This window comes from Ambystoma mexicanum, chromosome 1p (assembly GCF_040938575.1).
Source record: "Ambystoma mexicanum isolate Mex_15411 chromosome 1p, UKY_AmexF1_1, whole genome shotgun sequence".
Lineage (NCBI taxonomy): Eukaryota > Metazoa > Chordata > Amphibia > Caudata > Ambystomatidae > Ambystoma > Ambystoma mexicanum.
The window spans coordinates 198,398,643-198,424,482 of record NC_090921.1 but is presented as its reverse complement, the minus strand read 5'-3'; the positions used below and the strand labels follow the sequence as shown (position 1 = coordinate 198,424,482).

General features: G+C 45.2%; 1 protein-coding gene across 1 annotated transcript in view; it reads left to right on the top strand.

The window, feature by feature from the left end:
- The first annotated feature begins 594 nt into the window (after window positions 1-594).
- Window positions 595-25,840, top strand: part of LOC138467231 (extracellular calcium-sensing receptor-like) — a 66,163-nt gene continuing 40,917 nt past the window's right edge. Inside the window, exons 1-3 of the mRNA XM_069607269.1 lie at window positions 595-746; window positions 14,764-15,061; window positions 24,065-24,895. Of these exons, the coding sequence (XP_069463370.1) occupies window positions 595-746; window positions 14,764-15,061; window positions 24,065-24,895 (1,281 nt within the window). The remainder of the gene's footprint in view (window positions 747-14,763; window positions 15,062-24,064; window positions 24,896-25,840) is intronic.

Sequence of the window (25,840 nt, the reverse complement as noted above, 5' to 3'; positions counted from 1 at the left end):
TGGGGCTATTGGCAGACACCAATGGAGCGGCCCAGGCCAGGGCGTTTCCCGTCAAATTCCCCAGGATGTATCCTATCTTGGCTTTATCGGAATTGAAATGAGAGGTTCTGAACAGGAAATGTATTCTGCAATGGTTGCAAAACTCTGCCACTCGTCTCGGGTCGCCGTCGAACTTGATGGGCGTAGTCTGGGACATAGCCCCTTCTCCCTGGGACGCTACCCCAGAGGCTTGTGACACCATCTGTCTTAGACCGATGTTCTCTTGACGGAGTGCTGTCATTTCACCCCGAAGAACACGCATCTCTTCCCGGAGATCTTGAGCCTCGTCCATCTCGAAGTCGGAAGGTAGGCGTCTCAATCTGTTAAAGATTGCGTCTCTTGAATGCTGAGTACCTGGGCTTCCGGTAGTTGTTCTTGGTGAGGTCGCCAGGCTGTCCGACAGGTGATTGAAGAATATGAGACGCGAGAAACCAGCACACCCCTTCCCCTAGAGTCAACAGGGTTAGAGGTGGACCAGCTCCCAACGCCACTAAAGTGCACCTTCCTGGTTCTTGCAGTGTTGGAGCAGTGTAGCAAGATAGAATTGCAGACGGAATGCCGTGGTGTTCCCAGAGGATGCAAATAACTGGAAGAGGCAGGCAAGTCTTGGAAGGCGAGGCAGTAGAGCAAGACTGTAGCGGGCACAACAGTAGAACAAGGCTGGAGCAGGCTGTAGCAGGCAAGGAATGGAGGGCAGGCTGGAGCAGGTGAGGACTGAAGGGCTGGCTGGAGCAGGCAAGGTCTGAAGGGCAGGCTGTAGCAGGTGAGGACTGAAGGGCAGGCTGGAGCAGGCAAGGACAGGAGAGCAGGCTGGAGCTGGCAAGGACTGGAGCTGAAGCAGCGAGGCTTCAGGAGCGAAGACACGATCCGTGAAACAAACCGCATTGAGACGCGGTGAGTTTCAGGATCATGCGCCTTAAATAAGACCGGCAGCACTCGGGAGGCTTGGAACGCAAGCCGTGTTATCCCCGAGTGCTGCCGCGTCCGAAACGAGGCTTGGGAAGCAAGCTCGTGGCTTCCCAAGCGTCTCGAGGACTGCGCATGCGCGAAGACCAAGACGCGGTCTTCCGCGCATGCGCAGGCCCCGGGACACAGAAACCCCGGAAGCGCCGGGTGTCGCGGACAACCGCGAACCCCCCAACCGGTATCGGGGATAACAGCGCCAGGATGGGGCGCGTCGGAATCCATAACCGCGCCCCCTCCGACAGGTAAGTGAGGTGGAGGTGGTGACACTGAGCAAATGATGGAGACTTTCCATTTGAAGGACAGCAGTAGCTGCATCCAGTACGTAAAGTGGACCTTCTCACCAGAATACTCCAGTTTCTTTGCGGGGATGGAGGGTCAAAACCATTCAAGGTGGTCCACATACAGGGCGGCCATCTTGAAACATTTTTCTGTGCACAGAAATCCTCAAGAGGCTCGCAAGGCAGCCTACAATTTGCAATGTGGGGAGGATCAGGCCCCACAAGAGTTTGTGCAAGAATTAAAGCGTGCTTTTGCGCAGACCAACAGAAGGGTGCGCACGGATAGCAGATAATTTATCAATACGTTTTTCCATGCCCTACCCAAATACATAATGACCCAGCTCGTGAGAGATTTTCATGAGAAAAGATCTTTAGACTGGGTCATTGAACAGGCTACCCGGATCTATGAGGTGCAGAAGCCCATCGAAAATAAAAATAATGCGCCGAAAAACCCCAAAACCAACAGCACCCCTGCTGCTGCCAAGGTGGCAGAGGTAAAGGCTGCCCCGTTTTAGATTTGGAGATGGGGGGGCCTAAAAACCTGCCTGCACCAAATAATTCACAGCCCAGAAGGCCCTCGAGCCAGTCACAGACAGGGAGTCGAGGAGGTAGTCCCCTGACTATGTAAGTCCCCGCTACAAGGGAAACCGACCAATCCTTGGTTATGTGTGGACTCCTCCAGCCCAAGGGGGGGATCCAGCCAAGCACCTAATCCAGGGAACTTCCCTTCCAACTTCCCACAGGAGGGCAGAAATTCTCCAAATCCTGGGCAGAACTTTTTCCCCAGGTATCCACCCAATTTCCAGCCCCAAAATCATCCATCCTTCTTTCCCCAATTCCCTGAGCCCAGACAACCTAATCCGGGAGAGGGGAGGCCAAGGGTGGAGGGGTACCAAAATCTTCCCAACCAGGGGTATTACCAGAAAAGGGATAGCTACCCTTCCCGGGATCAGCCCAGGGGAGGAAAACAGAGACCTGTATCAGCCTGAGCGGGTTTCACAACTTGAGCGCCAGGTCCAAAATATGGCACGAGATCTGGGTCACATACTGAGGGCTCAACAGAACCCTCAGATGAGCATGCCACCGCAGAATGCCCCAAACTCTCGACCTGGTGCTCCAGAACAATGACGGGGGCAGCACCCCGATAACCCACCGGTTCCCAGGGAGGAGGCACAAGAGGAACGGGGGTGTAAAGCCTTGGAGGAAGCTTTCTTCCCAACTTGTAAACAGCCCCTGGAAAACCAGGAAACGGAAACAAAATCTCCTGCCCCTGAAAGCCTGCCTCCCAAGGAGCAGAGGGGGGTAGGAGAAACAAAGGACCCAAACAGACCCATTTTGTGGAGGAGGTACAGGTCTTCCAATTTGAGGGAGAGGGATCCTCAGAAGATCCTGGGAAAAGGATCTTCTCCTTCAGAAATGGGGGAACTCCTCCCAAGGAAAAATGGGTCCCAAGGGATGCCAATTCAGACTGGGGAAATTTGGATACTGAGCTACCGCCGCCCATCATCTCATCCCAGAACCGACAATACCAAAATCCCCTGGTTCAAACCCATCCTGGTGACTGCCTCCAAAAAGGGGGGGCGGCCCAAAACTGGAACCAGGGGAACCCACAATGGCTCTGATCTCCAGTTGCCAACTTTTTCTTTCAGATTCCCCAGGCTCTCCACAGAATTCTGCCCAAATCTCTTCTCTCGCCATGTCCAAAACCAGAAAATTAGCCCACCAGTTGTCCAAAAATGTGCATTATCTGTGCCCCCTTGAGGAGAAGGAGGGAAGATATTATGCCCCGGTACAAGTACAGGGGCAGGGTACAATTTCGGCACTGGTGGACACTGGATCCCAAGCTATCCTTCTGTCCAAAAGGGCCTTTGATGAACTAAAGGCAGGAAGGGGGGAGAATTACCATATTCCTCTCACCTCTCTTTCTGGACAACTGCAGAACTTTGACGGGAAGGAAATTCCTGTCGAGGGGACTGCAGATTTGGACATCAAACTTGGGCGACACAAGGTGAAACACCCGGTCATAGTAGTGAGTCCAGAGGGCACCCCTTGTCTACTAGGAAATGACCTCCTAGAAGGTTGTCACCCCTAATAGATTGCGTAAACCAGACTAGCCGACCAATCAAATTAAAACAAAGTGTCAACCATGTTAGTTTAAACGGAACCTGCCACATGGTTGAACAAAAATCTGACCAAGTAGAATTTCACTTTCAGAACAACCAAATTCCAGACGTGACAGTAATAGCAGTAGGACAATAGATTGGTGATGGGGTGTCCTCTCTATTTCTGAAAATCAACCTTCCTTCCAGTTTAAGGTGGTATTCCACACTGGAAGGAAACACCCTGAAATTCTTTACTAATCCACAATCAGAAACTCCCACTCCTATAGTCCAGAAAGATGTGAAATCAGCTCAGAGCCTGGCTGATATTCAGCAAATTGGAGAGGAGTTGTTCATCCCTGTTCAGTTAAATGATGGGAAGGACTCTTTTCTCGCTCGAGTGTGTGTGAACAACAGTAAGAGCTTCATCAGCGAAGCCATGTTCCGCCAACTCCCACAAGATCCAGCCATTCCCACATTCAAACTGATAGACACATGGGAAATGGACCTGGAAGCACCTAATTCCAAACATCTCCTGCCAAGCAGGTGTATGCTCAAAATCTCCATTGGCAACAAGAGCATAGTTCATAATTGTTGGGTCGTGCGAGATGTCACTGCCGCCTTTTACTTAGGCAGTGACATTCTCAATCGCTTTGCCATTAGTTTGGACCTAATAAACTTCAAAGCTTGGTCTCAATTAGCAGATAATCCCATGGGCTTTGACGATTCAGAAAAAGCATTTAGGTCAGCTCAATTGCTACCTTATGCAGTTGAAATTCAGATTAAAGAGGAAGTCACCATCCCAGAAAGGACCCGACAATTCTCCCTGGAAGTGAAAGTTAAAAGAGGACACAAATTAAAAAACCCTGGTGCTTACATTCAACTAAATGCTTCTCTCCAACAGCAAGGGTTAGGGGTAAACCCAACACCATTACTCAAAATAGAACATGACACCATTCCAATAGAGGTGGATAACAGCGACTTAAAGAGTATTACTCTAGCCGCAGGCAACATTATTGATGACCGACATTTCTCCATTGATTTAGGAAATTAACTGTTAGGACCGCCCCCCAAGGACTGTTTTGACAGTGACAGTGATGACAATACAACACCAGACAGGATCTTCACCCGGCATGGGGGGAACTTCCTGGTGTTCACTTCCTGCCCTTATGGTAAGGAAGATGTGACTTGTGACTTCAGGAGGGATGAGGTGATTTTCCAGGTCCATGAGGGCTGCCTTTCTCACCTGAAGCCTCCAGTCCAAATCAGCACTCTGACCAGGGACTTCTCCACCCAGCTGGAGGAGGCCGCGGAGATAGCCAAACCAGAAGTCTTTCTAGGCTTCAGGCAGATGGTAGAAGAGAGAGTCAACCTAGCTGATGCCTGCGTGACTCTGGAACAGAAGCTAAAGTTGAAACAAGTTTTCTTGGATTTCCAAGATCTCTTTGCGGTAGACTCATATGACTGTGGCCGCACCGACATCCACACCACAACAATTCCCACGGACCCTGGAATGACTCCAGTGTTTGTGAAGCAATATCGTTTGCCTCTCGCATCCATGGAGTCCCTTACTGAAATAATTAAGAACCTTGAGTCCCGGGGAATAATCCGTCCAGTACACAGCACCTTCAATAAACCGGTGCTTGGAATATTGAAGCCAAACGGCCAGTGGAGACTCTGCGCCGACCTTAGGGAGCTCAAAAAATGGGTCCATACTTCCCGATGGCCTCTGCCCTACATTGACCAAGGGCTGGCCCAGATTCAGGGGTCACAGGTATTCACAGCAATAGACCTGACCAAGGATACTGGACTGTGCCTGTCAGTAGGGAGGACCAATACAAACAGGCTTTTACCTTTGGGGGCCAGCAGTACACATGGACCCGGACTCCCTTCGGATACCTCAACTCCGGCAATGAATTCAACATTTTCCTACATAAGGCCATGCCCGACCTGGGTGCGAGGGGTAACCTGGCTTATGTAGATGATGTCCTCATCAAAAGTTCATCTGTGGAGGAACACATAGCGGAGATCCGTTATGTTCTGACACAGTTGAGGGCCGCCGGAGCAAAACTTTCCTTTCAGAAAGCACAGTGGTGTAGAACCCGTGTTAATTTCTTAGGGCATGAGATTACTCCTCAGGGTCTCTGTCCCGAGGAAAAGAAAGTGGAAGCACTCCAGAAACTGAAGGATCCCACAACTCTGCGGGAACTAAGGAGCCTCCTTGGACTGACTAATTACAGCAGAAAGTTCATTGAAGGCTACGCAGAGATCACTAGACCCCTGATTCATCTCTTGAAGGGGGGGGTCAAGTGGGAATGGGGTCCAGAACAATCCGAGACAGTAAGACAACTCAAGAGAAGCCTCTCACAAGCGCCTTGCCTAGCTTACCCTGTCAGAAACAAGGAGTTCTTCCTCGAGACAGGGTTCTCTAATACGTGCTTGACGGCAGTTTTATACCAAAAGCATGACAAGGTCAATAAAGTAATCTCCTATGCGAGCAAAACTTTATCCTCTGTGGAGGAAAAATTCAACGATTGTGAGAAGGCACTCCTGGCAACGGTGTGGGCATTGAAGAATTTTCCGTAATCGCGAGGGGGAACACATCATAGTGGAGACTCCACACCAGCCTCTGCAATACCTCCAGAGTGACAGAATCCGGGCCGGAAATGTGAGTAATTCCCGAATTACTTCCTGGATTCTGTCAATGCAAGGCTTTCCTGTGGAGGTCAGATATGGCCAAAACAAGAAGAGTCCCCTCGCGCAAGGTCTGGCTGACTTGCATGATTGTGCCAGAGAAAACTGTCTCGAGGACGAAAGTCTAAAAATCAAGGACAACATGGAGGCATACCTTAATTCCCCACACAAAGTCTTTGAAGAAGACAAGTGTGAGGGAATGCCCACTGTCTATGTGGATGGATGCTCTTACCATGTTGACAACAACGGGGAGAAAGAACTGGTGGCCGGCGTAGGGAATGCATGGGTGAGGGAGTTTCCAGAACCCTCCGCTGGATACAAAATTGGTCCCCGAAGTAGTCAGGTGGCAGAATTGATGGCTTTGCATCAGGCCATCCTCACTGCTGTCCAACATCAACTCCACGAACTGGTCATAATCACAGATTCGGATTATGTACGGAACGGGTTAGTGGAGCACCTGGTTAATTGGAAAACCAGAGGCACGTTATGTGCTAATAACAAACCCCTGAAACATGGGAAGTTAATCCAAAACATAGATGATCTGGTCACATCGAATGGGATGACCATCTACTGGAAAAAGATCAAGGGTCATTCCAAAGTAGAGGGACCATACAAAACTGGAAATGACTTAGCTGATCAGCTGGACAAAACCGGGGCCATCCAAGGGGATCTAATAGAAATAGAGTCCCTGTTGGGGGAAATCCAGGTCACTGCCATCACTAGGTCCCAGACCAATGCTCACAATGATCTTTCAACTGCACAATGGAGTAAGGAGACCCCTGATGCTGATTTGATTACAGCTCAGAAGGGGGATCCATTAATTGGTAAGTTTTACCAACACATTGAGGACCCTGAGAACTTTCCCCTGACGGATACCGATTACATTGGGAAAGAGGACCTAAGAGTGTTGATGAAATGTCCAAAAAGGTTCTGAATCCAAGACGGTTTGTTGGTAAGGAAATCCCAAGCTGGCCATGATCAGTGGGTGGTCCCTACCTCATTCCGAAGCCTGATGTTAAGTCACACCCATGACGCAGCCACCGCCGGCATAGGGGGTTTCACACAACACTGGAAATCTTAAGAGAGGTTGCATACTGGCCACACATGGGCAGGACCTCGACCAATACTTGAAGGGGTGTCTTGTGTGTGCACAATTTCAGCCATTATCCCTCACACACCGTGCGCCTCTCCAAAAGAGGTGGATGACACTGCCATGGTCAGATTTGCAAATCGACTTTGTAGGCCCTGTAATTCGCTTGTCTAGAGGAAACAAGTACATGTTGACAGTTACATGCTTGTTTACCAAGTGGGTGGAATGTCTCCCAGCCCCAACTGCAAGGCAGAAACAGCAGCTGCCCTGATGATTAACCACATCTCCCTTTTTCAAAGGATTGAGTCAGACAGAGGTAGCCACTTCACCAGTGAAGTAATGACAAAGATGTGGGAGATACTCGGGGTTAAAAGTAAGCTACACATTGCTTACAGGCCAGCTTCTTCTGGAGCAGTGGAGAGATATAACCGAACCATTGTGAGCATCTTAAAAACGTTTGTGGCAGATTCTGGGCCAAGTTGGGATATCCGATTACCTCTGGTGCTAATGGCCATCAGATCTACCCCTTCATCTGCAACTAAAATGTCACCATTTGAGTTGATGACTGGACGCAAGATGGTGCTTCCCCAGCATTTGCTCTACAGAACCCAAGAGCGAACGTTGATAAATGCCTCCACAACTCATGAGTATTTGGAGAATTTAAGGAAACACCTTCAGCATGCTTTTGCCTATGCTCAGCGGAATCTAGAAAGATCAGCCGAGAGCATGAAGACCCACTATGATTTAAAAACTACCCGAAAGGAATATAAGGTGGGTGATCGGGTCTATCTATACAATTTCCAAAGGAACCAGGCCAAACAGTGAAAATTCTTGCCTACATGGAAGGGACCGTTTGAAACTATAGACAAGATCTCCCCTGTTGCCTACAAGATCCGCATCCCCAAAGGCAGTTCGGCAGAGGGGGAAGACACCTGGGTACATATAAATCAGCTAAAGTGTTGCCATCCCAGGTACACTCTGCAACAACTGGGGGAGTCCTCTGCAATACCAGAGGGGACCGCTCCAGAGTGATTCAATTCCAACCCTAAAATAGCCCACATATAGTCTCTAAAATATTATGATTTGGAAAAAAAAATGTCTTATAATTGTATCTTGTTTTTTGTTAAAATAAGAACGCAAATGTTTTGACTATAAAATGTATATGCCACCCCACTATGTCAATGGTGGGGAAGAAATGTCTACGAATAGGTATTGCCGCTTTCCTTTGTCGTCCTAGGAGAAAGAAAACCTGGAGACTGGCCAAGGGGGACGATCCGGGGACCGGGAGCAGAGACCCGAGGGTCCCAGGGTACCGCCCAATATTCCCATCAGGACCGGCGAGGAGAACCGATCGATCCAACTGGGTGGAGGAAAAGATGCTGAACTGTGCCATCTACAGAATTGGAAGAAGATAATGCGGACATACCAGCGCAAGGGCTGAAAACCTCCTTTGCACCCGACTTCCCCTCGACTAGAATCAAAGCGCAGTCGGGCGGGGGGATTTGTCAAGGGTTTTGACCCATGTTGAATCAATAGACTGGGTAGATGTGGGGATGAGCTGTCGCCGCCCATTATTCTATCCCAGGACAAACTAAATCAATAGACTGGGTGGATGTGGGGATGAGCTATCACCGCCCACATTCACGCCAGAATAGGAGAATTGCGCAGTTGGTACAAGACCACTCTAAAGATACAACCTTCTTGTGGGGGGTTCCACATCACCACTCTACTGTAAGGCTGCCATCAAAACAATGTTAAGCAAGGGTCCTATACTGTCAAGCAAAAGACCATTCTATTGAAATGCAGCAATTCAAGACAACTCAAAAATGGATGCAGTACTAGCGGTCTAAACTCTGACAGGGAAACTGTATTTAGGAGTTGCAAGAGTGGCAGGGACTTCAAAGCTTGTTGGTTAATTGGAATTCTTAGCCACCTGCTGTTCTCAGAGGCCAAGAGGCTGGGAAACCTTAACACCTCAGAGATTCCACACCAGGAGGCAGGATATCACATGACCCTGTTGATTGATTGAGGAGAGACTTCCAGGCAGCTTGCTGGAGCCCACACATAAGGCTCTTTCTGTTGAATGGGGTATGTTAATTTTGAGGGTTTCCTGTCAACAGCCCTCTGCCAGCAAGGAGATACATGTGATCACTGACCCACCCAGACTCCTGGAGGCGGACCCAAACACTGTGGGGAGTTGAATTGCAACAAATATATATTTTATAGAAACAGTGATAATTATTGGAACCAAATGATAGGAATGTACAACTTTGAGAGTCTTAGTATGGAAAATGCCCTCACGATTTGAGTCCAAACTCCAATTTGTACCATGTTCTGGGGCAAAACCCCGCTAATTATGATTATTGTAGACAATGTGTTTAAGCTAGAGACATGGAAAGTTACTGGGATATATGTGGAAGGGAAATGTACCTTTGTATAATTTTTGATGAAAAACCAATGTTGCAAAACCCACTAAAATGGAAAATAAGTTGCCATTTTTGAATGCAAGCTCCTAGAAACACCAGAGTCGGGACAGGAACTATCTTTAGTAATATATGATGTGTGTATGTGATGTCAAACAACTGTGTAGCTGGGAAATATGTATTTGGATCAGGAATAGATTTGTGTGCACATTGACCAAGGGAGTGTCATTTCTGCAGGTCATAAAAATGACATCACTCTGACACACTATCCCTTCCCAAATCAGGGACCAAAGAATCTATTGACCTATCAAATCAAGAGAGGGGCAGGCTTAGGGATGCTAGCCTCGCCACCCACTTTTTAAAACACATAAAAAGAGACTGCTGGGACAGGTAGGGACATGCAATTCCATTTTCTGTGGGACGCTCTGCCGGGAGACTCCAGACTTCACATCCATCAAACTTCAGAGACCAGAACTTTACTTCAGAACTTAAAGCAAGTGCCTAAACCCACAAACTGAGAACTCTTCTCAGCAGGCCTCAGAATCCTTAAAATCATTTGCAAACTATTCCACAGCCGGGCGAGCTGTTTGAATTCTTTGCCAAGAACAATTGCCAGAGACCAGACCAGCAGAGCAGAGCTGACCCAGACGCTGTGAGCAGAACCGCCCAGTCCAGTCCAGTTGACCAGATCTGTGACGAGGCCCATTCATTTCAAAATTAGGAGTGAGTATCGCCAGAACTGTGCAGAACCCAATCTCTTAGTTAAAATAATCTAATCCAAACTATTTTAACCTAATTAGAACAGCCTCCTAGAAATCGTGTCATCTGTCATTTTTAAAGCTGCACAACTGTCACCTGTCAATTCTGCAGCTGCAAGCTGTCACCTGTCATTTTGAGTTTTACTTTAAATCCGAAAATCTACCTTTATTAAATCATCCGTATCTCCGGAACGAGATTTAACGTTCATCTGAAAGCTTAGAATCTAGGCTTTCCAACGAACCTAGAACAGACTTCCTACTCCCTATACTTTTTCCGTAATCGTGAGACACGCACTCGCGAAATTTACCGCGATTCGCGATTTGGCCCGATTTCTTCATCTGTAGAAATCAGCAGCTGTTTGCTTCTCTTTGCTAAAATTCGTTTGCAATCTGCTAATCATTCATAGAGTATTGTTAAAGTGAGCCTGAACTAATATAAAGTAGCCATCACCTACCCTGAACCTCCAGAGGGAATTCAAAGCAATGTTAGCACCTTTTCACTTCCTTGCAAACCACATTAAAGTAATTCGCCTGTGTTTAAAACTCATCCCTGTTCTCCCTAAGCTTGCTGGGAGAGCTGGAACTGTGTATTGCATTATAAAGTGTGATTTGTTGGGATTCTTGAAGACTGTGTGCTCTCCTTCTATTTCTTGTATTGCATAGGGGGAAGTGAATTGTCAAAAGAAAAAGTGATCATATTACCTTTTGCTAAAATCATAACAAGTTATTTCTGTGCTGCATTTTATTCCACCTTGCGTTTCCTTGAACCATATAAAGCATTCTTTCCCACCTTATTCTTCTGTTCCTATTCATGAGTTACCTCTTGCTGACTACTGCTCATATTCACAAGTGTAATATCCATTATAAATTTATTTATAGAAGTGTGATATATATATACAAGGATTGTCATCCAGAGTACTGAACTGGATATAAAAATACATCAAGAAGGGTTTTCCTCAGCATCCAGACTATGCATTGACTTAGCTGTAGTGTTGATTGAATATTGCTTACAATATAAAATACTGGAAGCCGTAAATTTGCTGAGATAGGCACATTTTTAGAGAATCAAGTTCTTTTTCTTCTTCTCTCTCTTCAGCACGACAAGAGCATGACAAAAAGTCTATTTTTGTAAAAATCTTTTGATTAAATACAAATTAAAAAAAAATAATAATAATAATAATTCTGTTAAAGAACTGAAGCGTAATGGAAATAATGTATTTATGAAGGCAGAGAGACTTCAAAAAGAAACTATTTCTGCTTGAAGTCATGTGGCTCCCCTTACCCCATGACATGGATGACTCCAGCCTGGAGGTGTCCATGTCATGGGGTGGGGAGATCCCTCAGAATTCAAAAAGAAATAGCTTAATGTTGAAGTCACTCTTTAACAGAAATCATTTCTTTGTGAAGGCAGAGTGACTTCAAAAAGAAAAAAATACATTTTTAAGTCCGAAGGTACCCCCTCCCACAACATGGGGTATAAAAGTATAGGAACAGTACAACTTTTTTTTTAAATGTAGAGGAGCACCGCTTCCAACTGCTCCCGCGCACTTCGACCACTGTTCTCAATTGGTTTTCCTCTTACCTACCAGACAGGGACCCGGTTGTTCAGATGTCACTGGCGTCCACTTACCCTTGAAGCTCCACAGGGCTCAATATTCTCCCCAGTGATTCCCAACCTGTACATGGAACAACTGAGGACACTCCACTATGATCCAAACATATCTCTCCGGCCAAGGTGCAGGTTCTCATGATTGTGCGCATTGCTGGGATAAATGCCCTTCCTGCTGGCCACCTCTCCGCTCAATGTTATCCATCACACTGAAGAACACTGCATGACAGGTTCCAAGGAAGTCAAGCACATAACCCCCATTTTGTGTGACTTACTCTAGCTACATATCTCCACAAGGATTCACGTCACAATTGCTGGTATCACATATAGTGCAGCCACACTGGAACGCCTGAATACCTTTTTGCCAAACTTACCACCCCTGCTCCTCTAGAAGAGGAAGCATTGCAAGCCTTCAAATAAAACTACTACGCTTGTGGAAGACCAGGAAACGGTCCTTCCTCTGCTAAACCCAACCATATTGATATGATAAGTTATTTATAACGTGCTTATTACCTAAAGGTTTCTATGCGCGGACCCGGGGATTAAACCTGTGTTGCTCTGCGTCGTCTTGTTTCCAAGGCAAGCACATTGCTCCTGAGCTATCCTCCCGAGATTATTGGAATATCATCAAGGTTGGAATCAGCACCACACAAATGCTCCTGCAGTTCAGAAAAGAACATAAGAACCTAATTTGCAGGGAATTTCTTGTACATTTACCCATCTTGTTCTTACATGTACACAGCACTTATTTGCACCTGAGCTAGGTTTGAGCTATTAAGAACATAAATATAAATACTTTAGTATTTTTCATGAACTACTATAGTGTTATTCCAATTGGGGTCTCTTGACCACATCCACAAGTCTGATATAGAGAAGACCGAGCACAGAAGGCTGCATCCCACACGTCTGTCTTTCGGGGGCATGGCATGCAGGGAAGTGGGAAGACTTCCAGGAAGCAGGAGGTAAGTGTAGGAGGCAGGAGGATTGTGGCAGTGAGGCCATGCAGTGCGAGTTGGGGGGGGGGGTAGGAGGTAAAACCTCTCCCTACGAGTGACAGTTGGAGAGGGGCAGCCTTTGTGACTGACTTCAACAAAGACAGTCTTTTGTTTGCAGGGTTTAGACCCCAAACCTTTTATTCATAGTCACATTTATAATTAATGTATTATTGTCAATATGGTAATTCTGAATTAATCTACTACTGCTTGATTTTAAATTGAAAGAAATATGATCGACATTATACTGTGGAATATACCATGTTTTTCTACATGTTCTTCAGTTTTCCTCTAATTTTTTATTTTATTTTTTTATGATTTCCTTCAATGTGGGATGTTTGAAGAATTACTAGAATGTAAACCCTATCACTCTTAAATATGCCACAGATCTTGTGCTGTGCTCTACAACTCTGTAGGTGTCACGTTCTATCAAATGTGCATTGCGTGCAGGGGATCCCCACAGTTTGTACATTCCTAAACACCACGTAGCATGCGCTGCCCTCTACACATTTTAAGGGATTATTTCCTATCAAACCTAAATTCCATGCAGAGGATCACAACGTGTGCACTTATATTTTGTGGTATCCCCTACGTGCAACACCACCTAGAAATGACGCTTTGCAAATGGTATTTACTTATGGATTCATATGGAATCTGTCTGGTCTTAAGTGGATGCAAGACCATGGCAGATTGCCTCGGCATCCATTTGTTTTATGACTGCATAAAAAAATCTCATCCAAGTGTAAAATGAAACGCACTGATATGACAGAGGAGATCAGCATGGCCAAGATCTTATCTCTGTTCTGTGCCCCCTCTGCCGCCTTATTACTGCAGGGTAACGGGGTACAGTGGAAAATAGAGGCATAGAAGCATCACGCCTTGCTTGCACGCATCGATTTCCCACTACGCTCCATTTTAAATGAGGCTGTTAGAATGCTTAGCCCTTAGTAATGAAGGAAGGAAATCCCGAAACGACAAAATATTGCTTTACAAGGCATTTGCCAACACCAACTCAGCAGCTGTGTGATTCCAGATCGGGCTCAATTTCGCCAGGCATGTGAAGATTTCCTTACATGATACATGCATGCAACTAGTGCCGCTCCGATACGCCAGTGGCCAGATCACAAAAAAAGTGTACCGGCATTTGCACTAGGGTAAGGTTTGCCATAGTGCAAACAACCATGGGGCATTTTGCACCGTGACAAATGCAATATTGTATGGTATAACACCTTAGTGCAGGCAATATGCAATGTCAATTCATTTTTGTATAGGACAAAGTTTGCACGTTTGCCCAACTGTTAATAAGTAATGGTAGTCCGACTAGGGCAAACTTTGCCCTGGTGCAAATATGCATTGAACATGCATTTTTAGCAGTAGACCAGTTTTTGGTCTTCAAATTCAAAGTTTGGTCTGTATATTTTTTGCAAAGTTTTGTGCAGATTCATCACACGGCCACAAAGTTATAAGGTGCCCAAAACATGTTCTTCCTATAGGAAAGCCAACTTAACCATAACTACAGTGTTACTATTACCAATCCTGCATATATTACACAATAATTATCACCAAGGCCACTGCTGGGCATTGGCTAACTAGACTGAAGCATCCACTACTATTTGATCCTTTGGTCAAAGGCTAGAACCCTGCCAGGTCCTCTCAGACTTTCATTCATTTGGGGCTGCTAAAATGAGTACTATTGAGTTAATCAGCGCAAAGACGCTCTGATGGGGTCAACATGTGCTCTATAAATATTACTGGTTAAAATAAGAGACAGTAGGTAATCAACTGTGTAATGCACTTTGTTCATGCTTGTTCTAGGTTTGTATTCCAAAATTACCAGTGGCTCCAGGCCATGGTGTTTGCCATTGAGAAGATCAATAGAAACCCTGACCTCCTGCCCAACATCACACTAGGCTTTCAGATCTATGACTCCTGTGCTGTTCTACACTTATCACTGCTGGGCACCCTGTGGATGCTGACTGGACAGGAACAGGGGAAGCATATCTTGAACTATCACTGCCAGAGGACTGGACCCCTCGCCGGAATCATTGGGGACGCTGGCTCTTCGTCGTCAATTCTTATGGCACGAGTGTTGGGCCTGTACAGACAACCACAGGTAAGAATGAGAAATGGCCCACCTATACATAAGCACATGTTTAGAGTTGGGGGGCATGAACATCTGTAGAGATCACAGATTCTTTAATTCTATTCCTAAAGTATAATCCTAACATGATATCAATAGCATTAACCCTTTTTTTCACAGCTCTGATTAACCTGGCCTCTTCATCAAACTTAAACTGCACTGGTTACCTGGCCACCCTCTGATCTCGGGCCTAGGTCCCCTCCCCCGCCGGTCGCTCACCTGCACTGCCTTCCTGGCAAACCCCACACTTAGGGACTGTTTTCTGTATCCCTACAGTTCCACTACCAGCACTTGACACCTGATGTCTGCACTTGCCATCATCTGGCCGTACTTCACTTATTGTTTATTATCCTTTATCCCATGTACTGCTTTTTCCCCCTCCCCCTTTCCATGGACTTGCGCAATCTGAATGACACCTGGCCTAGTAGGATTGTTGTCTGTCCTCCCTTTGTTCTCCCTCCCTTGCCTCGCTGTGCCTTGAAACACTTGTGTATAGGCAGGTTATAAATGCCATATCATATCATATCATAACATGTTTTGTCTCAGTCATTGTTTGCTTTTTGGGGAGAGTCTAGACTATCCCTCCTGGTAGATTTAGATGGGCTTGTTAACTCAGTCATATTGAACTCCCCCCTTAATAATAGCTCCCTTTCAAGAGCTTGCCCTGCCAGGGCAATAGAGGCCAGCCTGATGACTGCCCATTATACAGGTCCACCAATCAGAGAAACATGTGGCTGAGGAGCCTTTTACCCACTGGACAACTTGGCATTGTTCGATGGTAGATGATAAGCCAACATCAGCACGCAGCCTAAGATTGCAGGCATGCCACTAAAATGGTTTAACTTCCTTGTGAACTTACCTTATATGGCCATATTCTCACTATCTCAATCCATGACTCCTATGCCCTTTGCTTTCAAAGGGCCGAATCCATTTACACACATCTTGAAAAGCACTGACACAGGCACATGACGCCATTCTCTCGTATTTCTGGGAAAGGGAACGGGAAGAGTCCGCCAGCTGCATGACCAAGCTGGTTGAGGAGCCGAACCTGAAAAATGTCCAAGCATGTAACACCAAATCTGCACCAGCATGCAGCAGAGTCTGAAAGATAAGAAACATGTAGCACCTCCCCTCTCCATACACACAGTAAGGAATCACAGTGTCTGACCTGACTCTAGGCTGAGGATAAGACACCAAATCACCACCATATAAACAGGATGATTGCCATCACCATGACAAAATGGCAAATTTATCTTAATCCTACCAGGCACAAATGTGGCCTTAATACCTGCTGAAATATGCAGCTGACTAATTCAATGGCTAGTAACCCGGATTCCTGGGACAGTTACAAATATAGCAGCAAGTTCCATAAAACGTTGCTGCTGGAATCATGTGTTTGCCTTGCAACAAAGACCGGTTCACCCAAATCATACATCTCTTTAGAATTCATCAAGCCGAGTTCCCATTTTATGGTACTCAACCGAACCATGTGGGATTGGTCCTACTAACCCCACCAAACAATGCACATGACACAAAAGGTGTAAGGAACCCATGGGGCAACAGTAAAGACAGACACACGTGATCGCAGTTCAAGGGTGTTTATTAAAATGTAAATGCAGGGTGGAAAAACGCCTAATCTAAACCTAAATCTGGGAGCATTTGTCGAACATCAAACGAAAATAAGGCAGTCCTTGTGGCGTTGTGTCAAAAATAAAAAGGCCTATACTAAAATAAAAACTATTGCCAATTCCTTAAAACTAACAGAAAGAGTGTGGGATAGGGCTTTCAATAAAGAAAGAAGTGTTCACAAATAATAAGTCAGGATTGCCAGTGGTCTCATGTCCCCACATTTTGAGCACGGAACAAGGTGGATCTCCTGAGCACAGCACACACTCGAGCTTTCCCAGCATGAGTCAACAGTTCCGTTCCAGCTATCAGGTTCTTCGATGGGTAAGTCTCTTTCCAATAAAAGTCTCTTGCCTTCGAGGGCCTGATGCTTTCAACAAACAAACACAAAGTTCTGTTCACATATACTGTGCATGACGGCTTCATCCCTGGGTCCCCCTCTTCCGGGCGCATACCCCTCTCCAGTTGTACTCAACAAAACAACTAAACAGTTCTTTTCTCAATGTACTTTGGGTGATGAGTTTATATCTGGATCTCCCTCATACGGGCTCGGACCACAATCACAAGGGGGACATGTCACTTTTCCTTGTCTTCCAATGCTACTTGCTTTCAAGAATCTTAATGTCTTTTTAAACAGGTCTTTGGGCTTTGCCCTTGGTTGTCGGCTTGCCTCTGCCGGGTTCCTTCTCTCCAACTTTTACAGACAGTTCACTGTATTTTGGGACCTTAGAGTTCATCCCCTCTCGTTAGCATTCCTCCGCCAGGTTCACTCTTTGCCAACTTTTAGCAGACGTAGTTAATATGCGAGTTTCAACACAAAGGACTCATCTCCCTTTCTTTCACAATCATTGGTCGGTCAATGCCTTTCAATGGTACATAGGATTTTACAAGACCCCTTTGATCTCTCTTCACCTCTTCCAACGGCCTTCTGGTTATGGTAGTGTCTACCCAGAGTTTCTTGTGTGAACACCCACATGGTGCCAGACTGCTCTGTTGCTGGTTTTCCCCTTATCAGTTGTTTGCTACTTTTCATTCAACACAGTTCGGTTTTTTATCGACTCTCCCCTTGACTCACCGACTATGATGAACAGCTTGGCCTTCCTTCTGTTTATAGTCAAGGTTGCTACCTCAGAGACAAGCATCTCTCCCCGACTTGGTAATTAGCGGAGGAGAGTGTCATGTACTGCTGGCACCTGCTGCAACACACGCTGGCTATTGTTCGCAGACCTATGCTTCCATCTGCAGAGGTTTCTTGGGTTTTTGCCTTGCCCGAAAGGGCAACGTCGATTCTCTCCTTGTCACCCTCTTGGCCTGCGGCGTCTTTCTCTTCCACTTGGACTGCCATGCTGAGGTAGCCCTTACATCATGCAGTCTGCCTTGCACGTCCTGTGCTTTCGTATTCCAGCTTTTATCCCTGTGGGGAAAGCAAAAGGCTGTCAGGTGTGTGTAATTCAGGTTAATTGCCTTACTCTGCCTGACCGCTGTGATGGGACATGTCAGGTAAACAGCTCTAGGGTCAGTCCATTGTCTTCCACAGCGTAATCAATGGTTTGTGTGAAAAGGGGGGGGTTGTCATTGTCATTATATTCTTCATCCTAGGGTGGTTTGTACATTCAGAAGGTTGAGATTGTTAGGGTTTGTGAAGCGCTGGGAATGACCAGGATTTTTATCATAAAATTAACAACAGTATGTGTGGGAACTGTAGTGTTTTATCTGAGCTGGTTGGGAATGCAGTAAATAATAATCAGAATGACGGGAAAGAGAATAACTGGGAATATTCGGGTAGGACGTGGAAAAGCAGGAATTCTGAGAGAGGTGGTTTCTGGATGTAGCTGGGTTTGGGATTTTAGGGGATTTGTTATAGTTGGGCAAGAGTGGTTTGATGGGAGAAGGTGGGGTAGATGTATGACAGCCTACAAAGGCCTCAGGTATCTCTGTGCAGGGTCCCCCATAACTGTTTCCAGCGCTCCGACAACATGCTTATGAAAAAACAATCTAAACATGGTTGAAATCTCAAATAATCTGCGTGCAAACGCCCTAACCCCAGATGTCTCCCCGGGATCTGCTAAAAATGACTGCCTTCCTCAAACCTACTTCTTATTTTGACAATATCATCCTGGCCTCCATCATTAGACAATTGACAGGCACAGTGTTCAACATGCTCTTCAGGATCATTATTGCCTCCCTCACAGAAAGGTCATGGTCATTCCAGGGCATCCTCAATACTGGTCCCACACAACCTCTTTTGATGAAACCAAATTTAAATCCAGATGACCTGGCCAACTACTGGGCTATTACAAACCTGCAGATTTTGGAAAAAGTTGCCACAACCCAACTACCAAAATTTAACAACTCCACCTCCTAAATGACTATCAGTGAGGGTTCCGCCCTAAGTGTAGCATCAAGACAGCCACCATCAGGTTGTGGATGATGCCCTCAAAATCATGAATAAGGGTGACTTATGCCTCCTCTTTCTCCTTGACCTCTCGACTGCAACACCATCGAACACCACATCCTTATATCCCTCCTTGGCAACAGGATTGGATTCTCTGGCACTGTCCTGAATTGGATTACCTCCTACCTCTTAGACAGACACTAAGCCGTCCAGATGAACTTGTTGCATTCTAACCCACTCTTGGTATTCTGCGGGGTCCCCAAGGGTCCATCCACTAACCAATCCTTTTTAACTTTTACATGGAGCCTCTGGGCACTCTCCTCAAAGATATCGCAATATAGCCATCCACCAATTTGCAGACAATACTCAGTTGTACATGAGAGTAACTAGCGCACAGGACATCACTAAACACATCCAAGACAGAATTTGTACTCTTTGGTCTGCCTGCTAAAAAAACAACTTCAACAATAGCTCAATGATATGCTCCTAGATGCATTCAGTAAAATCCTTAGTCTTCACCATTGACACCAGTCTGTCTTTCCAGAAACAAATATCCAAGAAAGCCCACACAGCCTGGCTCTGAATCGCCACTCTTCACAAAATCAAACAATTAATCCAGCGACATGACTTCCATGCCATAATGCAGGCCCTTGTGGTCTTGAACATCGATGGGGGAAATTACCTTCTGACAGGGCTCACAGCTGTCCACTTGGCTCCCCTAAAAGCAGTCTACCACTCTGCAATACGTGGTGTTATGGGTGCGTAGAAATTTGACCGAATCAACCCCATCCTGCGCAAATTACATTGTCTTTCATTCCAGACCAGGATACTGTTCAAGACTGCATGCATCATTAACTAAGCAGTCATGAGCAGCACACCAACATGCCTGGCAGCTAAGCTCCACAAATGGGGTGGCAAACAGTCCTCATGCAGAAAATGTACCAACCCGCTTGAATCACAATCCGCAAAGAGAGGATCTGCAAACAATCCTTCTCTTGTCTCATACCTAACCTCTGGAACTTGATCCCGGTGTCGGCTCGGAATGCCCCCACAATTCTCAATTTTTGCAAATCTCTCAATTAATGTTTTCTTTAACAACATCTGATCAAGGACTAATTCCAAATGACACACATACCAATGCAGAGACCTCAACTCACATTACTGCCCAAATGCTCCCACACTCTGTACAGTGCTCCACTGCTCTCGAGGTCCACTCTTTAAACAATAAAATAAAATAAAATTTAAATTAAAAAGCCTATGCGGGAGAAGGTGAGAAGTGGTGTTTGACCCAATGCAGGCACCATGAGGGAGAACATTCCCGGGTGTTGGCATCAGCCCTCCCCAACTGATAAGGAATACCTGGCATTGTGCTTATGGCAGAGCATGTGTAGGTGGTACCCACCTTGGGAATGGGATCCACATGCAGGATAGTATGATCCCAAGTTGCAGAGTGAGGTGGGCAGACTGTCTAGGGTACACCGGATAATCAACAATACTCAAGCAATGGAAGCTGTTAGGAAATGTATACAGTTGCAATATGTTTATTTATTTATTTATTACCCATTAAGGTGTCTTGTGTTTTATTAGCCATTAAAGGTGGGAAAAGGAATTCAGGTGGTACCTCATCTCCTGTTATTTTATCATTATTTACAGTTTGTCAAACATATATGCATACTTTAAAGCTGGTTTAGGAGATAGGTTGGTATTTAGTGTTTATTCCCTGGCTTGGGGATAAGCACATATGCAGCCAAGCCAGGGCAACCACCCCAGAATTACATTGGAAGAACTGCTGCGATAGTCACGCCCCTAGAGACCTCACAGAATGACGGCATGCCAACACCTATAGGCGTATTTGGCCCTGACATCCTCAGTGACGAGGATGTTACTGAAGAGGAGAATTAATGTAACCAATGGTCCAAATGGGGCCACTTTACATGTGACTTGCCTACATGACAACTGCAGGGAAGAAGATGGCCCTTGCAAGAAAGAAGTAAAAAAAAAACAGTCGGCCTGATTGAAATACTATTTATTTAAAGCGAGTCTGTGCTTTGCTCCAAGTTAACTGTTATTTCTTCAGCAAAGCAAAAAGGTTCTGTTTGAGGAAAACCTATTAGAATGCACTATTGAGGGAGTGGAATGAAGTTTGCGATGCAGACGGCGCATATGTTGTTTTAGCCAGGTTTGACACATATATAGATCCGCGCATATTGGAAAACAGAAAGAGCAGCAAAAGTAATAATCCTGTGGTTGCATAGGTCATAGATAGGGTAGGTAGTATTACAGGCCTAGTGTTTAGTTATTGTTTGATTAAGTAATTTTAGTGTAGTGCGATGTGTGGAAAGATTCAAAATAGGCGAAAGATAGAGTCAGCAAGGTATTGTGGTAGATGTGACGTCAGTGTGCTAATATGGCAGGAGTGACAAAGTTTTTGATGTTAAGCCCGAGCACACGTTGAATAAAATAAAACACAGGCCTCTATTAGCTCAGCTCCAAAATAAATGCCCTTTGCCGTCCACCAGGATCGCAGCCGAGGTAAGAGGCAATCATGGTATACAGATAGGCGTTAATTGTATGCAGATTCAGGGTCTGAATGAAGTGGGAATGGAAAGTTTTTCGAAGGCAGGGCAGAAAGGGATGTGCCTGTTGAAAGACAAATTCATGAGAATAGGTGTGAGTTTGTGTTATGCCAATGGGCAAGGAGGAGATTTAGAGCACGACTGCCATCACCTATGAGTGGTCAACTCATTTGAAATACAAGTCCACGTACAACCAAACACAAATAAATCTCTGAAATTCAGACTCAAGTGTGGTGCCCTGGTCACATCATTACAGGGCACCTGGGGAGGAAGGAGATAAAGGGGAACCAATTATGGAACGTCCTGTGATTTGGGATAGGAGGAGCAGAGGTGATGCCAATAAATATAGTTGCCTATTGTCCTATCAAAGCCGAGTTTGCCTCACCAGTTTACTTTGATTGCGCCGTGATTGGAGGGGTGCACATCACGTAAGGGTCTCAGCGCCTAGATGCCTCAGGGCTTGGGTGCGCTCTATAATTATATAAATAAATAAATACATTTATGAATATATCAATAATGGTAAGCCACACAAGCATGTACCTGGATTTGAAAGTGATGATGTAGCGGACCATGTGTTTAGGGAAGGGGTTCAGATTAGATGTGGCCAATCGGTCCAGGGACTATAGTGGGTATTAGCACGTTCTATAGGTAATAGCCAATAAGGGTGGTGAAATTACGATGTACTCATTATTATGCATAGCATTGATAATCTGCAGTGTTTCTGCTATAAAAGCTGTAACTTCTTTAAATGAGAAGAGCTCTCTGTCAGTTTGTTTCTATGGGACTGTCTGAGACCTTTTAGCATCTGATAAAACTGACTTTCCTTGCAAAGAGCTGCAGTTACTATTTTGACATCTGGATTGTTTTTGCCTTCGGGGTTTTGGGTTACTTTACTTTTAGTTATTTTGTTATCAAAAGAGCATTGTCCCTCCTGCACATCGTTTTATGTATCATGAAATAAAGGTCCCGAAAGAATTATTACATTCGTAGGATTATTTTCATAAGAAAGAATCACAGATGTTTCCAATTTTGGGTGCCTACAATCTGACACTGACTCTCAGGACAGATCTGTATGCCGTCACCTAATATTGACCCACACCATCCTATTACACACCATATCTAGAATGAATGTTTAATGGACCTGAAAGAAAGATTCTACTGTGCAAATCACTAGCTTCTGTCCTCCTTGTTCAGAATCATTATTAGATGTTTTATGGGTTCAGGACGTTAAACCTGGAAATAAATCCATCCAAGAGTTGTATGATTACGCGGTGCAGCATTGTGAGATATTCTTTAAGGCAGAATGCTGGAAATGCTGTATCAGCAAGCTGTAGCTTTTGTTCTTATTTTCTGCCTTCAAGACTTCATTATGGCCCATAGTTCAAAGAGGATATGCGAGAAATAGGCAAATGTAGCATCAATGGTAGGGAGAAAGTGCTGTCGTTTGACATTAGCTTCAGGGAGTTTAATTGTGTTCATGTTCAACAGTGTCCATGTAGTGTGGATGCAAAGTGCAACGATGCTATTGAACTAATTCCTGGTCTGTGGTACCATAGATGAATGTGTTGGACTCTCTGTTTGCTTGGTGTCATGAAAAGGTATCAATCACTGAAAGTGATTTACATCGTACACATGTGATTTAATTCTGTATTGACGCTTCAGGTGGCGTGTTACTCTTTTTACGTGGTCTAGTTCTATTCGGTATTGCTTGGTGGTTGCTTGAATATCCATGAGAATATTCTTTATGTTTACAGTTGTTGATGATGTTTAAGTATATGGCCTACTACATATACTCTGCGTGTTTTAAGTATTGAGGTATTGGAGAGTCTATCTTCTGAGTGTTTTGAAAGTGTCTCTTGTTTATGTTTTTTGATGGGTATGATCTATATTGAGGCCAGACGAGACATGCAAACCGGGTATGGACAGCCTTCCGGGCCATTGACTAATCAATGTTGTACGTGCATATGTTCTTACCACCAATTGCTGCACTCTTAGATATGAAGACTAGAGCTAGGGGGTTACTCTCCCTCATTAACCAAAATGTGTGGGTCATCTTTTATAATTGTCGAGCTAGAGTGATGAACTCTTCACGCAATGTGTTTTTCTACTGTGGAGTGCAGTATATGAGTGCTGTGATAAGTGTGATGGACACCTGCGAAGTAGAGTACCTCCTCTCTTGCTGCTTGTATTCTCTATACAAACTCCAGTGCACATCACATTTCCTAGCATTGTCATTGAGAGTCACAGGCACTTCTTCATTGTCTCTTGGCTGTAAAATGTTATGATGTAATGCTTATGTGATCTTATCTGAGCAGGCACATTTCCTCTAAATTCAATTACGACACTGATAACAATCAAAACCATCTATTCCTTTTACAGATCAGCTATTTCTCAACAAATCCACTTCTGAGTGACCGGGACCAGTTCCCTTCATTTTTCCGGACAATCCCAAGTGATGATTATCAATTTCGTGGTCTTGCTCAGTTGGTCATACACTTTGATTGGACCTGGGTGGGTCTCCTAGCTGAGGACAACGACTATGGCCAACATGGCATCCAAATAATGCAGATTGAGCTTCAGAAAGCTGGAGCTTGTGTGGCCTTTTCCGAGAGTATCATCCTCAGCCAGGCAGACAGGAACGCAAATCATATTGTCCAGGTGATCAAAAACTCAACAGTGAATGCCATTGTCGTGTTTGGCCTTGATTCACGCATAGAGCCTCTTTTGCACGAGATGTTAAGGCAAGACATGTCTGGAAAGGTCTTCATTGCCAGTGAAGCTTGGTCAACGTCTGCTCTCCTATCTGTGCCACAGTATTTCAAAATTCTATCCGGCACCATAGGTTTTGCTGTTTACAGTGGGGAGATGCAAGGCTTTAAAGAATATATCAGCAGTGTCCAACCTTCGAACATCCAAAAAGATATTTTCATGAAGGATTTCTGGGAAACAGCTTTTCATTGTAAGTGGCATGATCACGAAATATTGCTGGGTTCATGGGACAACCAAACAAAAATGTGCACTGGTTTCGAGAGCCTGGACAGTGTCAGTGGCATATACAATGATGTTACCAGCCCGAGAGTCACCTACAGTGTCTACAGGGCAGTTTATGCAATTGTGATGGCTTTACAAGAACTAAACTCCTGCTGGCCAAAGAGAGGACCCTTCCATCAGGGAACCTGTGCCAATGCTTTGGATTTCCACCCTTGGCAAGTAAGAACTGAATGTTTGGGTATGCAGAGCATATCTTAGGTGTGGAAGACTTATTTTTGTTCTCGTCGACTTAATTGTTATTAGCAGCCATTGTGGCATAGTGGAATCCTGGAGCCAATCAGGATGCAAGCCTTCAGCTAAATAATCACTCATATGGCCATAGATTCTGATGTCTGACAAGACTCCATTCCCCACACTGGTTGCCTCATGCTAAGCCCACACTATTTCCCTGCTTCCCTTTTACTATAGGCACTTTATTTGCGTATGTGCTCATACTTGCAACCACCACTGCTTCCTAACACTTTTTCCACTGTCCCTGTGGCTGTCACGGAAACAGTGGCAAGACGTTTCCATCCAGGTCACTGAGAGTCCATGCTTTATGGCCTTTTTGCATAATTTTGTGAAAATTAGGGGCACAGGCTAGCACCCGGCTTTGTGGTAGGTGTGCATATCTTTACTGTTCATCTCCTCTGGCTAGAATAGTAGTTATGTCTCCTGAACCTCCTTTAAGTGCCCTTGCTTTTAACTGAGGCCCAAAAGTCAGTCTTTCAGGCACTTCGCTGACCGTAATGGCCACGGGGCTGGGCAACAACTCCCAAATGATTGATGATATAGCACCCCTCCTTTAAATTCCTAACCTGTAGTCTGGCACTCACTTGATTAGAGGGTTGGCAACTTTTACAGTAATACATGATGATGGCATGAATACAGATAAAAAGCTCGCTTTCCCATGGTCAATCTATTCCTCTGGGGCAGGCTATCATGAGGATGTAGACTATTCAGGCATGTTGATCAATAACTTACACAGCTGTCAAATTCAGGCTCACAATGCTACTAACACGTATGAGTAGTGCTTGTGTCAACATGGCATGCCTTGTGAATACTCCCTTTGTATCTAACACTGACATTTCAGCCTTGGCATGAATACGATTCTTGACTGGTACT